Below are 17,388 nucleotides of genomic sequence, written 5' to 3'. Positions count from 1 at the left end.
AGATGCAGTGCTGATGGTAGTGTTGGAGAATGTATGGTGAAATACAGAATCTGTGCCCAAGTTGCATTAACATTTGCAAAAATTAGAATGGGTACAAGAGCAGGGTAGAGCTGGATTTACATAGGCCACACAAGTGCTAGCATAGCCATAGAAAGCAGGCCTTGTGCAAAGTCAAGTGAAAATGAAACGTAAACAGAAAAAGGAAAGGAAGATTGCAGCACTGCAGCGCTTCATGAAGGAAGATTCATAGTGTGTTGGGGGAATATGGGCTGAGCGAGGTAAACCTTGAGAGAAGCAAAGCAGTTCTGTACAAAGAGAGCTCAGTTGTTCGTATGAATGGAACAGAGGAGAAACAAGGGGAAATGTATTGAAGAGTTTAGTAGGCATCGAGAGGTTTCTGCCAAATGGAACTCTATTCAAAAGTCACCATAGAGCAAGGGAGAAACGGAAAACGACCACAAATGACCACTTGACATGGTGGGAGCTGACATTGCATAAATGGGTTAAGGTAAATAATAATGTACAGTTGGGGCGATGGAAAATGGGAGAGTTGAAATACAAGGGAAGAGAGATAGGTAAAAAAAAGTAAAAAGGAAAGGAGGAGAGAGGACCTTGATGTGAAGAGAGTTTGCGCCCTCTGTCGAATGCGGCTGGAAAAATCATAAGACTGCTTAGATTTTGGTGACCGTCTGGAAAGAAATGATAAATGACGGCTTGAGGCCTAACAGGGATAGCAGTTTTTGAAAAAGCTTGACCTGCCAATGAGAATGTAGGAGACATAAGTCCAGACTGTGGAGCAAGAATATGTTGACTGGTAATCGAGGTCAGGAGAGAGCTGTCCCAGACGAGACCAAGGACACAGTAAAGGAAGGCAAAGAATACATTTAAATGGTGAGTTTTCTTTTTAATTAGTTTATTTATTAACAGCGCACAGGAACATACATAATAGCATTGCATCTGTAGCAGGCAGCATGTGAAACACAAAATCTCCCCAAACCCCCCATCCCGGGCGCTCCCGGAGGCCATAATCTCCGGGCCTCATTCTGTTTCACAAGGCGGCGAGGTGTCCCCCATGTAGTGGAGCGCTCTCGCAATCAAGCGTGGCTTAAAGGTTAGCGCTGGATAGTTCTGGTCATAGTCTAGGACCGGGGCCCACGTGTCGGTGAATCGGTAGAGTCGGCCCGCCTTGGCTGCCGTGACCTTCTCGGCTATTAATATGTCCCAGAGTTTAATCCAACATGGGGGCATTAGGGGGCCTTCCGCAGATTTCCAGGTGCGGGCCACCGTCATTTTGGCAGCCAACAAGAATTGAGTTATCAGCGTGGCCCACCTCCCCGATCTCGGGTAAGCGTCTGGGAGCGGGATCCCCAGGAGGACCTGTTCGGGAGTGAGCGGGATAGTCACTTGGATGATGTCTTTTATAGTAGCGAGACACTGGGTCCAAAACTCCCTTACCTTAGGACAAGTCCACCACATGTGGAAGTAGGATCCTGGGTGGCCGCAGAGACGCCAGCAGTGAGGGTCCAGGGCTTGATGGAAGTGGTGGAGGCGCAAGGGGGGTTAATACCATCGCAAGAGCAGTTTATGGGCGCATTCCCGGTTGGTAATGCAGCGGGATGCCGTGCGCGTCCTAGTCCAGATCCCCCACCCCTCCAAGTATGGTCTTCTATAGCATGACCCAGATCCGCCTCCCATTGGGACATATAGGAGTGTTTAGTGTGGAAGGGGTCATCTTGTAGTAGTTTATAGAGGGCTGAGATCTTTCCCCGGGCCGGCAGGTCTGTCGCTGTGAGCTCTAGGAGGGTTAGAGGTCGGAGTGCCGCCGTTCGAGTCTGGGAATTGGAGCACCAGTGTCTCAGTTGGGCATAGGCGAATCTGTCCGTCTCGGCTAGCCGGAAAGTGGTTTTGCATTGTTCAAAGGTGAGGGGGGAGCCCCCTGCAAAGAGTTGCCCCAGCGATTCAAGGCCACCTGCGATCCAGTTCCTGAAGTTCGGTGGGTGAGCTCTAGGGGAGAAGGCTGGGTTGTGAAAAATTAGGGAGAGCGGGGTCAGGTCACTTGGGACTCCTCTGTATCTGCAGGCCCACTCCCATGCCTTTATCGATTGTTTTGTGGCCCTCAGCACCTCTGGCCAGTTCCGTTGTAGAGCATTAGGGAGAAACGGAAGGAAACGAAGAGGAAGGGGAAGGCGGGATTGTTCGATATCCACCCACTTTGGGCGGCCCGAGGCCAGGCCCCACGCTTGTAGGTGGACCAGCTGTGCTGCTATGTGGAATTTGCGAAGATCTGGAACTCCCAGCCCCCCAGTTTTGCACTGGTCATCATTGTTTTCCGAGGAATCCTCGCTTTCCTGCCTTTCCATATGAAGTCGATCATTTTCCTTTGGAGCTTCTGTATAGGGGGAAGAGGGAATGAGACGGGGAGGGAGGCGCAGGCGTACAGAAAGCAGGGGAGAAGGGTCATCTTGCATGTTGTTATGCGGCCCAACATGGAGATTTCCTGGGATCGCCAGCGAACAAGGTCTCTTTCCAATTTCTCAAAGAGTGGGGGGGGGGGAGTTCGCTTGGTAAACTTTCGCTGGGTGCGCAGGGATCTGGACCCCCAGGTATGGGATTGCTTGAGCGCTCCATTGGAACAGGCTTTGCTTCTCCAGGGCGTCCCTCTCGTCTGGGCTCAGTCCCACTCCGAGGGCTATTGATTTTGAAAAGTTGATGGCGAATCCTGCTACCTCTCCAAAGCTACTGATCTCCGCCAGGGCCACTCTCAGGGAGTGTTGGGCAGAAACCTGTGCAGTTCCCTGAGGGACCACTGCAAAAGATTTAGGACTACCGGTGTTGGCAGTAAACCCACTTGGTAGCAGTCTGTACCACACAGATTCACTTGGTAGCTGTGGCTGAGCAGTCAGACTTCCCTCAAGAAGAGTTAGGCAGTATGTAGAGTATACACAATAGGTACAGAGATACAGTAGCACAAGCAAACACTGACCAGAGCTTTGGTGTAAAAGTATATAATTATTTATTTAAAGACACACTTGTAAATTACACTAGCACAAAAGAGGTTAGTAAATTCAGCACACAGTCACCATTATATATATATACAACCCTAATTACTTATTAGACAAGTCAGTGAGAAACACCACTTATTTTCAGACAGAGGTGAGCGCTTAACATAAGATGGCACTCTAATAAGTTATAAAAAAAAAGGGAGGGAAAAAAGCAGAGTTATGAAAGCACACAAGTTTCAATACATTTAAAAGAACCACAGTAAGGCAGGATAGGCAGAGTTCTACTGGAGAGCAAGGAAGTCAATGGCAAGGCCACTCTTGGAGAGAGCAAGCAGAAGGGGTCCAGGTTCACACAGTGGGGTTATGCCCAAAGAGTCTTGTAGATAGTTTGCACAAAGGATGAAATTAAAGTCAGGAAAAGTTAGCTAGGTTGTCCCAGGCCAGCCCAGGTTAGAAAGTCGAGGCTTTACTGTCACCCCGAACGATCTGTCGCAAGGGAAGCCAGGCGGGACACAGTACCTTAAGTGTGAACGAAGCTCCAGCGGGGGCAGTTGTTCCTGGCAGCGGGTGCAAGTCGGTGTTTTGTCCACAGGAAGAGGAGGTCTCGCCGTGGAGGAAAGAAGGTCGTTGCACTGCCAGGGAAGAAACCAGCTGCGGAGTTCTTTCGGTTAAAAGGTACTACCCTTCTCTTCGCGGTAGTGGTAAGCCATGGTATTCCGGTTGCCGGGGTGCTTGGCACGGACAAGGCGGCCACGAGATGCTCCAGGAAGGTGAAAAGAAGGCAAAACTGGTTATCCCCACCAGTCAAAGGAAGAAGACTCTCCGGACTGGAGATCTCCTCTGTCGTCGGGAAAAATGGTGAGACGGTTCAGCAGGGCTCCACCGGTGGTGTCGTCGTTGCAGGTCGGCTCAGCTTCTTCCTCCTCGGATTCTTAGGTCCTGTGGCGACTTCTGAAGTTCCAGTCCCCAAAGCCCTGCTTTTATGCAGCACACACCCATTCACTCAGCCTAGCTGTCAATCAAACATGCTAAGTGGTGAGCGGGCCGGCTCACCACTTGGGCCAATCACACAAGAAGTGCTACTTGAGTTGCCAAGGTAACTCAGTCCAGGTGCCTAAACCCCCTCCCACACCACCTGTGGTACCCAGACAGAGTGGCACCACTTCTGGAGGCTTCTGTGGAGACGTGCCCTCTCGAACAACAGACCCCGGGGCAATCAAATTGCCCCGACCAGTACGTCCACAATATGATGGTTTGTACTGGTTTCTGTTCATAATTTGGGACTAGTAAAGCCAATGGTGACTTTACATGTCCTGGGAGACAGTAGTCGGTCCCAGGGTATGGAGTCTATGTTGGGGGGTCGCTACGACACCCCTGGGTTACGGCACGGAGGGTGCTGTGTAACCCGCATCAAAAACACATGAGACCCTATGGCGTAAAAGACCCCATATCCCATAAAACCCATGGAAAGATAAAGGAACACCTCAAATCATGTCCAAGAGTGGGAGTAAAAGAGTCTCACTCTTAGCAGGAGAAAAAAAGAAACCCCAAAAATCCAGCAGAGCTGCTGGGGGACTCACTAGGTTTGGGAAATTAGCCTTTACATAGAATTCTCCCCAACAGGGAGGTTTGAATGTTTGTGGTGGTCAGCAGAACAACGTCCGCGTAGAGGGCAATCTTGTGCTGTGTGGCGCCTATCTTTGGGCCGCTGATCTGCGGGTTAGCTCGAACTCGTTGGGCCAATGGTTCCATAGCCAGAGCGAAAAGTAGGGGGGACAGTGGACATCCCTGTCTCGTTCTGCAGGTAAGAGGGATAAAGTCCGACAGACGGCCGTTAATTCTAAGCTGGGATTTGGGGGCTTGGTAGTTCGCTAAAATCATTTTCCTGAAGGTTGGGCCAAAGCTGAAGGCCTCGAGGGTGAGGGTCAGGTACGGCCAGTCCACCTTGTCGAAAGCTTTGGTCGCAACAAAATTTAAAAACTGCTTTGCGTAGCTAATTGGCAAGGTGTCAAATCTGACATAAAAGTGTTTTGTTGGCCTTCTGGTACTGATGGTTAACAAAAATTCTTTTCAAAATGTAGTTGGAAATGTTTCCTTTAAATGCAAAGGCTTTAGATTATAACTAGTCATCCAATCAGACGAGGAGTTGAGAGTGACGGGAATAAGACAGCTTTCAAAGTACAAAGCATTTTTTCTAGATTTGACAAATTAACTCATGAATGAGGTATATATAACAAATTGTTCACGTTGCGATTTCAAAGCTGGATTAAGGGTTGGTTTATAAATGTAGGTCAAAATAACTGTTTCATATTACATTGTTGTAGCCTTTATGCAATGTACAAAATATCAAAGATTATGGTTTCAGGTTGATGAGATTTCATAGCTATACCATCAAGATGTATACTGGTGATGATGTGGGAGTCTTTATTAGTGTTTAAATAATATATTGCATTTTCCATAACATGGTGCTCAGTATGATACTGCCTACTTGGAGGTCCATAAAAAAACAAAGTTACAAGTGGGAGACATAAGCAAATCTTCCTGCAGTAGTCAAGATCCAAGCAGTTTAATATATTACCACAAAATAGGTGTGCAAATGTTCACAAATACAGACAATCAATTTTAACTATTATAAGCAAACAATAGTAGAGCAAAGGTATGTTCATTTTATTTTCCATCATGAAAATGTACTTTTAACAATGTCCTTAGTGCACAATTATTTGTAAACAAATTATGCAATCCTCTACCAACGTTAAGTATGCATGCTCACAATATTTGCTTAGTTAGGGTGTCTGGAAAAATGGAGGAAGGAAGCACATTTTATAAAAGGTATGCACCTGTCTTACATAGCTCGCGCATAATGTTTACTAGAAAAAAATGACCCAAAACAAAAACAATTTCTTATTTTGGATCCATGTGTTTTACCGAAGGTTGTTTTTGATTAGGTCTGGTTTTGGTGCTGCAGGGAAAACACCTCGCTGTAAACGCTCTGGCACCTGCCCCTTCTCTCATGCGGAGGACACTGCCCCTTTGCCCCACTGAGCTCCCTCCTCTGTCGGGGACACTCACACCTGGCAAGTTCCCACCCGCTGCGCCACCTCCCTCCCACTGCCTGTTCTCTTGCCATCTGCCTAGCCCCCATCTGCTCCTTACCTCCTCAGCAATTTTTTCTGCTACTCCAGAGTAAGACCACTTTTACTGAATGCTAATTCCGACAGTCTGCGTTGGAGAAAGGTGGATTGTCAGTTATTTGATTTGGCAAAAATGGGCTGAACTCTTTGTTTACCAAATAATTCACACCTAATTTGTCCTCTATCCTGCAATACTTAGTCCCTTCCCCATCCTCTCCCATCTGCTTTCTTTATCCATCCTCAAACCGTTTGTCACATTCTTTTCCTACCCCGTCATTTCCTCTCCTTTTCCAGCCAAACATCTAATCTTACTACATATTTTCTTAGCTACTAGATCCTCTTCTGACCTAATGTGTCTTGTTTGCATTGCTTGGGAATACTGGGGATAACAAATAAGGGCAAACATTAGTTTATCTAACAAACATTACAGTCTGTCAGACAACTTCTACAGGTAGCCAACAAAGACACTGAAAGTCAGGCGCATGCGGGACCCATGTGTCAGAAATGATGGAACAGCAAAGTGACCAAATGGATTCAATATAGGAGTAACAACGGTCAAACAGGAAGGAGGAGTAAGTGGTTGTGATAAAGGGCGAATATGTTCAGAATTCTGTTTTTTCCCCCAGACACTTGCTTATCATCCAGAATACTTCCTGGATAAGTGACAAATATGCTATAATGAATAACATATGGAGGGAATTTTGTGTGACATCATTCATTCGTGAATGGTGAACGGGGGGGCTTCAATGGCTGGCTAGTAAACCCCAAATGTACATTTTGCTCGGTGTTTTCAGTGCCAAACGCTTCTCTCTTCTGACAAAAGAGTTGACTAATGCATTCACATAAGAATACTTACAGTGGAGGTTCCTTCTGAAAAACAAGCTCTTTTACAATTCCCAAGAGAATGACGGCAGCAGTTTTGGGCTTCTCGTTTTCTGCTTTTTTCAGAAACTCTTCGACTTTATTGTAGACGTCAGTGTAACTGAGGATCATAAATATAATGAATGTAAGTGAAGCAAATGTTAACAAACCAATTTACTGACATTGAAGCGGCTCTTGTACTTCTAGTCCCACAGCCCTTCCCTCTAGGCCAATCATACATCCTCCCCTTCATGGCGAGAACCAGAGAATTTTGCATGGTACCTAAGCAAGTCTTTCGCAGTCCGACCATATTTGCATCGGCGCCTTTTCTCCAGACAACATATATGCTTCAACTTCCCCTTAAAAAAATTATGTATGACAAGTTAAAGGAATAGTGCGCTCAAAAATATTATTGTCCTGAGTGTTCGGCCATGTGTTTTTAAACATACGTTGATCGATCGTACAAACATTTGCTATGTACCTTACCGTAGTTCCTTGCTTTTACACATGCGAAATCAGGCAGCACGGCTTATACAGTGCTAATCATATCCGTTGCTGCATCGCCCTAAGGCCGTCAAACTGTGGGACGTGCTCCCCCTGCACCCCCATGGGGGCGCAGCCGCATCTCGGTGGGGGGGGGGTAAGGGGGAGGCGCGAGAGCCCAGAATGAAAAGTTAAAAAGAATTTTTTAGATTGGGGATATGGGCAGGGGACGGCTTATATGGTTGGACTGGACCATAAAACTGTCGCGGGCTCCAATGAAAAAAGTGGCCCACAGTAGCAAATGGATATTCATTCCTTTAGGCACAGACTGTTTGAATGGTATCCAAGGGGGTGCTTTTTGTTAAAATGTAAGCAAATTGTGATATTTAAAGACGGTTTATTCAGCAACAATGGTCAAACCTTCTAGCTGCATAGTGAAGTAACTCATCAAACTGGCCCACATTGGCCAACAAAAAGTGCCCCATTTTGACTGGCCTACACTAGCATTTTGCATTTTTTGGTGCGGACATTGGCCTTTTGCCCCATAGGCCAGTCCGAGACTGGCAGCGCATCCAGAATGGGCGAGGGGGCGTTCACCCAGTAGCCCCCTCAACCATTATGGAGGAGCCGAGGAGCCAGCCCAGCGAAACACTTTCAGCTGAGGGCGCGCTCCTGGGCTGGGTGAACTGTCAAAGGGAAACACTGTTTGCCTTTGACAGTTCAGTTCCCCAGCCACACATGCTCACTGAGCCATGCAAGCCTGGGGTGTTTTGCTTCGCCAGCCTTGCATAGCTCATTGGAAATGCTGGCTGGGGCATTGCATGTCTGTTTGTGCGAGGGGGAGCTCCTGCGCCTCTTTGCACATACGGACCGAGCTACCTGGAGTGGGGCATTTCAGCATGCACGGGTCCCTGCTGAAGGTAGGTTTAGGTTAATTCTTTTTAAAATTTTAATGTGTATGTGTGTATGCTTGTGTTATGAATGAGTGTATGGGGATGGGTGCTTGTATGAATGAGTGTGTATGCTTGTGTTATGAATGTGTGTGTGTATGCTTGTGTTATGAATGAGTGTATGGGATTGGGTGTTTGTATGAATGAGTGTGTGTATGCTTGTGTTATGAATGAGTGTATGGGGATGGGTGTGTGTGTATGTATAGTGGTGGGAGAAGGGCGGGGAGAGCTCAGGGTCTGTGATGGTGTGGGGAGAGCCCAGGGACTGGGTAGGAGTGGGATGAGGGAGCCCAGCACCTATACTGGTGGGGGAGCCAGACGGCGCACAATAGTTCATAGCCATTTGTACATACTGTCCATTTGGTATTTTTGGGGGGGCCCGGCCTGCCCAAATTTTGCTCAAGGGGGGCCCCAGGCCAAAAATGTTTGAAGATCACTGCCGTAAGGTGAACTGCCCTGGCAGCACTAAATCATATCCCCTGCCCCGGAGCCTGCCTCACCATTCCTAGCGATATTCTCTGCCCATCTCCATGACGTTACTGGGCAGAGTAGCCAAACACGCCCAGTCATCACCTACGTGTTGACGCCAGTTGACGCAGAACCCAGAATATCAACACACATCCTCTCACAACATAACGCGTCTCAATTTTGACTACAAAACATTTTTTAAAAGGAAACCGCAATACTCTGCAATTTATAATGTGCTTTTATTTCACAATAAACGCTCCGAGAACATCCAGCGATTGTCATATTCAACCCCATTGGTAATTTATTTGTTCTCCATCCACAAATGTTTATCATGAGTCACGCAGTGTTCCTTTTGGGTAAAAAAGTGCATTGGACACACTGAATTGCAAAGCTTCGGCATCAGCTTGGCACTAGGCCACCGTAAACGATGCCGGGTTGCTCCTTATCGCTGGTACCGCGAAAGGGCATAACGGCCCAGGCGATCGTCCCAAAACAGCATCATTGTGATCCAGCCATTTAAGTCTATCTGCAGCTGCCGGCTAAAGAAGCCATCAATTGGTATGTGGAATTGATGACATTCGCAGAAAGGCAGGAAGTAGATGTGTAAAAAACATAACAGAAATGTGTCTCAGTGGCCGTTCTTTATTCTTATTTATCAATTTACCCATTAATTCTGCACCGTGTGAAAACTAATGATGAACACAAACGTGAAACAATGGAAAAACAGAGAAAACATTGTGGAAAGTTGGAGTCTACGATGTGCTTGAGAGGTTAGTACTATGGATTATGTTTAGCTTGCAATGAGATGCAGAAGTTGACGGAAGAATTCGAAGAACACAGACAGCTTTTTAACTGAATATTAGCGTAGAATTTGGCTTTGGTGGAACCTGGATGTGGACTACGTGCATTTTGGTGCTGGACTGCCCATTTGCCCTGGACAAAGACAAGTACACACAGGTTGTTTTTGCGTGTCGTTGCAATATGACACAAATAACAACCCATTACAATGTAAGCCAGCAATAACAGTCAGATAATGAAACCTTGACTCGTTCGTCTATTAAATCGTCTACAGTAAAACTTAGATAATATTTGGCATTTCCATTATCTCTGCCTAACGCAGAGACTCCATTCAGATCAACACATTTTCAAAAAATGAAATCACATGTTCCTTGGTCCAGTTTTGGAATGGTGAACCTTATCATATTTGACGGTATTAAACACCTCCCTTCATTCATTCCATTCGGAATCCTCAATTTGTTCCAAGGAAGAAAAACAATGCATGGGTGTGCACAGCTCACAAGCAAAATTCAAACGCTGTGACCTTCACTTCCAATTGAGCAAATAGCCTTGCAGACCACAGTGGCATCTGAAATATTTTTGAAAAACAAACTAATTGTTTGCTGGTATCCACCAATGCCATGCAAAATTTCTAGTGATTTACATTTTTTTCTAAATGAAAATAGTTAATTTACTTCCAAATGCCTTATTTTTAGTGTCACTCTGGTGAACTTCTCACTCTCCCAGCGCCTCGCACAGCAAGCACCCAACACCTGTCAGCTCAGCCCGTTCTCCTGTTCTCAAAGCAAATAAGCTAATAATTTTTGCAAGTAACGAGTCTCGAGCCCCAACAAAATGTGCTCGTACGAGAATGTTACAGCAAGCCTTGCTCCAAGCCTAGTGCACAATCCGTCTCTGCTCACTGACTCATGCCATCTCCAACCCCCTGCTGCCAGGCAGCGGTCCCCTGAACCCATGACCCATGCTCCCTTTGAACGCATCTGGTCCCCAGACCCTACCGCCGCACCACCTCAACGTCACCTCGCATATATCTAATCAGGAGTGGTCATATTTTGGTAACACTGACACCCATCCACACTGCGTTTGAAATTGTAAGACTTCGAGGGATGCAAATCATAGATTGGCCCCTCTGATAAGGCATCTGATAGCAACAACCTCTAACACATGCCCCCATAAAGATATAGGTCAGAATGCACCTATATCTCACCAACAACCCCCTTTGATGCGTTGCTTTGCTTACAGTCAGTAGTTCATGCGTGCCAAGTTTCTTATGTAGCCTAGGTCTCATTCCTTTGTGGGATGCGTATTTATTCAGCTATTTGGACACGTGCTTGGTAAGGCAACTGCAGAACCTCAAAGTTGCTTTCATGCTGATATCCATCTGACTCTCCCCCGATCAGTGAAGGACCCACAAGAGCTCGACGAAAGCGGGAAGTGTGAAAGCACAGCATTGCCCTGTATGGCATCCTGCAAAAAGCACTTCTTGCAACAACAAAAAAATTTGACAGAGCATACATTTCAAAAGACTATTTGGACGCTTTATTTGGACACTTTATAGAAATATTGTTGAACAAATATATAGTTGCTAATCATTTGAACCGAGACGTGAACTGTTCCACGAGGCCTGCTTTCGGTGGACAGGGCACATTGGCAATGTTTTGTGGCAATCTAGGTGTCCTAGGAACAAAATCATGAGCGATTCTAGGAGTATGCATGTCCAACACAGTCAAAGTGAGATCTTTCACAAAATCGAATTCCATTTCCTGGTATATACGGGCTTGACCACCCATTTGTTGCTTATTTTCGTAAAGGACATTGTGTAACAAAGCATCCCAAAGTTTCCTGCAGTCCTCAACTTTTCTCTCCCTACGTTCTCGTTATGCGCCAAGACCGCTAGTAATGTCCGATATTGAATCCAGTCTACGCCGAAATGCAATCTCGTGGGCATGTACTTTAGGCACATATTGTGGAACACCTCCAAATCTCTCGTGTGACAGAAGTCTGTGAGTCCCTTCAGATCTCTTGATAGAGTATTACCAAACAAGATCTTCTCAAGAGCTTTGTGTGGAGGTGAAGATGGAACCAACCACTTCTTCTTGCGTTCCTGCTCCTCCGATAAAGGTCCATGTGTACATTGGTGAAAATGTTGGTTCTCTGTCCATGAGTGAAGGTTGGAACAGTGGTGCATTAATGAGCGCAATTTTTTAATAGAATTCCCACAGACCCACGACAAGTTTTGGAGGTCCACCAAAGATGGTTGTTCAAAGACTGTAAAATATTTTCAGAACCTTTTTTCTTTTACCAGCAGCTGTGATTTTTTTTATTGATTAAGCAATGTGCCATTCATCAAATAGATGGCAAATGTTTGGAAACTGCTCTCGCATGGCCTTAGCTATTGAAACATGTCTGTCGGTGGCTATGAGGTCTATTTGCATTCCCCTCGATTGGAGATCTTCCAGGGATTTTATAAAACCATGTTTCTCCATGGCCACTGATGATTTACATTCGGAAACCTGTACGACCACCAAACTCACAATTTATTAGTTTCCATGTCCTGAAAGTGGCATGTGCAGTACTTTGCTGAAAATCCTGGGCTGTCACTCTGTCCATCGCCAGCTAGCCTGAACCATTTGTCAGAGAATGTCCTTTCAATTGACATTTGTTCAATTTTCCAAGCTTCACTAATAGCAGGGAATAAATATTCTCGTTGATATTTGTAGTACTGCGTTTTAGAAAGGAACTGGAGTCCCACAAATTGACAGAAACTGGACAACTTACTAAAAGTAGAGCTACTGAAAAGTAAAGCTGCTGCACACAGTAGATTTCCAGCTGGCACTTTACCCAGCATCGGTTGAGCGGACCATGAAAATGTAGCATTGAGCAGGCCACATGTGGCTTGGATTTTCAGGTTTGTGCTTGTGATACACAAGTCACATTCACCAATGACTGCCCGCATACTCCCCCCCCCCCCCTCACTGGATGGACACATTTCAGCATCAGTATAATCTGTACCAGGCAGCTGTCGAATACAATGTATTTGTGCTCCTTTATTAGACTATCGTCCTGCAGGAATGTGGTTTGTGACTCAAATGTGGTGGACAGGGGGCCTGGCTACATGGCCGCGTGAGTGGATGTGTTCTCAGAGAGCTCCCGCGGATCCGACATTGTTCCTTTGAAATGGAAGTGCTTTACCCTGGTCATGCATGCCTGCAGCACACCTAAAGAAGCATAAATATCAGGGGGACAAACAGAGCATTGTGACAGCTAGATCCGCAGAGGGACAGGCGAGTTACAGCTGCCGGAAGAAGTGAGGAGCCCGGGTCGCGGGGGGTCACAAGATGGCAGACAAAGGGCCATGAACTGACTGCTGTGACGCGGTAGAGGTGGCAGGCGCGGAGCAGCGGAGACCGAGCCCGTCGTGTCTGTGTGGGACAGGAAGAGTCCAGCGTGTGTGCAGCTACTAGAGGACCCTTGTGGAAGCTGGGACTGTAGTCCGTGATATGTGGAAGTGTGGCGTGGGATCACAGATGGCAATGGCTGCAGGGCGCTGCGCAAGGTTGGTGAGGAATGCCCCCAGACCTGCTGCAGCGGCAGAGCATTGCGCAACGGTGTAGCTGCCGCTCCGTGTTCGGCGCTCTGCTATTGAACTCCGGGGTTGCCAGCAATGCTCCCTCTAATTATTTTTCTCTAAGTGCGGAAATGGTTGGCTTTCGTGCACACATAATTTTCCATGTGCGCAACTTACTAATGAGGTGGGTCATTTTGTGAGCATGCACAGTTAGTAAGCTATCATCCCTGGAGAAAGTTTGGAAGGGAATTTCCACACCCAACCACTGTAATCCTTTATAAAGAAGTGTAAAAGGTGCATCATAAACACTTTCCCCAAACATATAGGGTACACAAAATGAAATAATTCATATGTGATGAGTGTTCAACCAGTCAAAGACTTGAATGTCTGCCACAGAATCTAGAAAAAGTACTCCTATCCAAAACAGCTTTGTAAGCTCAGTATAAACAATTGTTTTAGTTGTGGCTATTCATTTGTCAACATTGCCAAGAGACAATGCAGAATTTTGTTTGTCGTTGGGAAAAACTCATATTTATTACAAAAAATAAATATCACTTGGCATAACTGAGGTGGCTGTCAAAATATTCGTACAGGATACAATATTTGCAAAAGGAATAACGACAACTAAAAGGAATGTGTCAGAAAACACGTCAATAGGAGTTCATGTGCCACTTTAATGAAGTAAATCAAGAGCTAGGAGAATGTGCCTCTCACAATTAGTTTAAGAATGATAGCTAAATCAGAATAACTGCTCCACAGAGTATTAGGACCCGAAATCCTTGTTCCTCTGCACACCATCACAATTATATTCTGTGAACAGAGCTGTGACAACACTTACTCAAAATCAGCCTTTCAGCTAAGAGAAATATATACACCATCCATTTTTGCTCCATAAAAACAGGAAAATGTGTTCAAGAAAGATGCAAAACAATGAACAAAACAAAAATAAAGAATAATTCTTCCCAAAGAACATGAGTGATTTTTTCGCTCTACCACCTCCTTCTACCCACAAAGCTCCATTGATATTTTCTAGTCTGGGACCAGCATAGCCGTTGCACATGAAGGAACTCTAACAATATTACTGCCCAATCAGAAGAGGCATTTTAAAGGGGAAATACTGCTTAAGAAGCATAAAGTATCCATACTGGCAAAGCTAGTCACTTTATCACTTCCCGAAAAATCATTTGATTGAGAAGATTTTACTTCCTACTTGCAGAGCTCTGCTTGTAACCCTGACATAGGAAGTGAAATGATTGGGCGCATAATGCAGCCTCTAGTGTTCGGCACATGTCCTCACCACAGCCTACACAAAATTCAACAAGAACCTTGACGTTTCGTATGGGGCCGTTGAAGAAAATTACATATATTTGCAGTTTAAGTTAATAGTAGCAATGCTCAGAGGTACATCAGATTGAATGCCTTCTTCTGTAACTAGGGACCCCTCCTCTGCAATTCACGGTTATCAGTTAAACAAGATGCATGGGGATGCTCGAGGCAATAAACGCAGAACACATTATTACATTGGAAAGCCCTCAACTGCTGAGCAGAAAGAAACGGAAGGTGCCGTTTCCTAGACGGTTGCTAGAGTTTCCTTTAGTTTCCCAAACAAACACATTTCCTTCACTGTACTGTACTGCTGAAACATCCAACTTGGCTTTTGAAAGTTGCTGATTTCTTCTTCACCCTCCTGTGCCCTCCCCTCCAAACCCCCTTCCAAAAGTACCTCTCCTCAGCTCCTGGGCTAGCCTTCAATACTGGTTTGACAGGGCTTTATAAACAGTGAGGAATTGTAGCAGTAAAACCAGTGGTCGAAGTGTATGAAAAGAAGTAGTGTAACTATATTCCCTACTGGCCTTCCCCCACTACCCGCAAACCCCATTGCCACCCCCCTCCCATGCACAATCCAAACCCCCAAACACATGTGCCTGATGTTTAAGCAAATGTGCAGTGCACTGAAAATGCAAACTTCTTCCTACACTTTTTTTTTTTTTTTAAACCATTCCGGAACGGTTTCTTTTTAAAATAAATAGGAGCAGTAAAACTGAAGTAAAAAAAGTAGAGGAGCACAGTTCCCAACCGCTCCCGCCCACTTTGACCACTGAGTAAAACACTGACTGAAATTTGCATAACCAGGATACTTTGCAAGCAAAACATATTTAAAGCCTCACCATGATATTATGTGCAGTATAACAAAATGTAACAATTCTGCATGTACACAATTTTTGTAGTGCATGCAAGATTGTTTAAAACATACCCTGCCCTAATATTGTTCTGTAGGATAATACGAGTGCTCAGTAAAACAGTTTTTCTATAGCAGTGAGTTACCATATATTTGTTATGGTTTATCCTCAATGCAAGTCTGAAAACTTGGAAAGGATGCAGATTGTCTGAAAAGCATTCTAGCTGTCTGAAAATCTGTTGTTCTAATACTATGTACAAGTAATGCCAGGCATAGTCCATACCCATTATCTCTTGCAGGCCAAGTAAATGATATTGCAATCTTGCTCTCCACCTATAGGGTAATGTTAGCAGTGCTAAAGTAAGGAGACACTGAGCATGACATTTGCCTACTCAAAATCCTTAAACAGTTAATTAGTATTTGAGGTTTATATTGAGTTGCAAAGGTACTGGTTCAAAGCCTGTGTGTGACATATGTACAAAAGCAAAGGAAGCATGGGATGAGGTTACAGATCCAAGTAGCCTTCTTACTTACAGTCAGTATCCGATATTTGAGCTGACAGTTCGGTTACATAGTGTGGATGATACTTTTGCTAGGGATCATTAGTAACAGAAATGCTGGTGCTTGATTGTTATTCATATTACAACAAAGATAAGGCAGGTAGATATAGCTACTAGTCTGGTAACCTTTCGCAGAGTCAAAGTAGGCTGATTCAAGGTTGTCCGGTAATATCTAAATGTGTACATGGGTGGAAGTTGGAGTCATAGGGTACAAGTGTGGTAGTCCAGTATAGAGTCATGGGCGAGAAGGGAAGGTTCTTTGATTAATGTGTGTAGGCATATCTTAGTAAGATCTTATGTTCAAAGAGCTACATGGTTATGCTCGTTTGACGGTGCATTCTCAATTTCATGTTTTTAAGGCCAGGCTTGCATGGTAGGGTAATGTAAATAGGCTAGACCAGAATAGGAAGACTAGTTAGTACAATTTTGCTTCATTTTGAGAGAAAGCAAATGTCAGGTAACTGCTGTGACGTGTACCATATTAATTCTTGAGAAGGTGGCAATCGTCTGTGTGCGCTGCTAACATTCTTCTGAGCGGCACCCAGAAGGAAGCTGGGCAAGCGCACATGCGCACAGCTTAAGAGGGAACACTGGTTGCCAGTAGATCAGAGGCCCCCGCGGCGCCCGGACCTGGAGGGGGCTGGACGTGGCAGGAGGCACCAACCTCTGGAAAGACCCGGACTGGCGCATGAGGGGTGGCGGCGTCTGCCCCGCACCGGCACAACGGCAACGGATGTATCAGGGCTCAGTAAGTGCAAGAACCGGCCGTGGTGGGGCCCGTGGCATTGGGAACCAACATTGGAGGAGTGCATAGGTGCCCGGGGGGGATCTCATCTGGCATGGGGGGGGCCGGACAGACAGTTGCCGTGCCTAGAGTTCAGTATGAAGCTGGTCTCCCGACAGGCATCCAGTGAGCGCGGATGTACGCGCGCCTGCAGCTGTGGGCTAAACCTGAGGAAACCGGCCCGAATTACCGCAGCACCCGCGACAACAGAGCGGCAACCAGAAGGAAGCATTGGCTGAGGTGAGGAGGCTTAGGAGCCAGGACCCACTGACCCGAATGGGCTGCACTAGGGCCAGTGACACTGCGCGCCAGACGGCAGGACAGAGCCACGGGGCTCAGCCTCCAGCAGGAGGTTATGTGAATATTCACCACACAGTGCCAGGGCCCCTACACATAAAGCCACAAAAGGCGGACATGACAGCAAGCCGCTAAGATAGGGCTCCAGTTTTGAGTGGACTAAACAGCCCAAATAACAGGGTGGAACACCACAGCCCATTCCAGGGCCTGCACTAAAAACTTGGGGGCACGCTCAACGCAGCCTGCTCATGAACTGTGCCCAGTGGAAAGCGCTACAGATACCACCGCCAGGCGGGAAGCTACAGTA

The 17,388-nt window shown here is 46.0% G+C and overlaps 1 protein-coding gene across 6 annotated transcripts in view; it reads right to left on the bottom strand.

The window, feature by feature from the left end:
* The window catches only part of LOC138569353 (uncharacterized), a 1,814,236-nt gene that overhangs the window by 1,344,216 nt on the left and 452,632 nt on the right, over positions 1 to 17,388 (bottom strand). For all 6 annotated transcript variants that reach the window (XM_069647265.1, XM_069647261.1, XM_069647266.1 and 3 more), the window contains one exon: positions 6,990 to 7,115. In XM_069647265.1, coding sequence (XP_069503366.1) covers positions 6,990 to 7,115 — 126 coding nt within the window. The remainder of the gene's footprint in view (positions 1 to 6,989; positions 7,116 to 17,388) is intronic.

This window comes from Ambystoma mexicanum, chromosome 2q (assembly GCF_040938575.1).
Source record: "Ambystoma mexicanum isolate Mex_15411 chromosome 2q, UKY_AmexF1_1, whole genome shotgun sequence".
NCBI lineage: Eukaryota > Metazoa > Chordata > Amphibia > Caudata > Ambystomatidae > Ambystoma > Ambystoma mexicanum.
The sequence above is the reverse complement of the archived record's forward strand: the minus strand, read 5'-3'. Positions and strand labels throughout refer to the sequence as shown.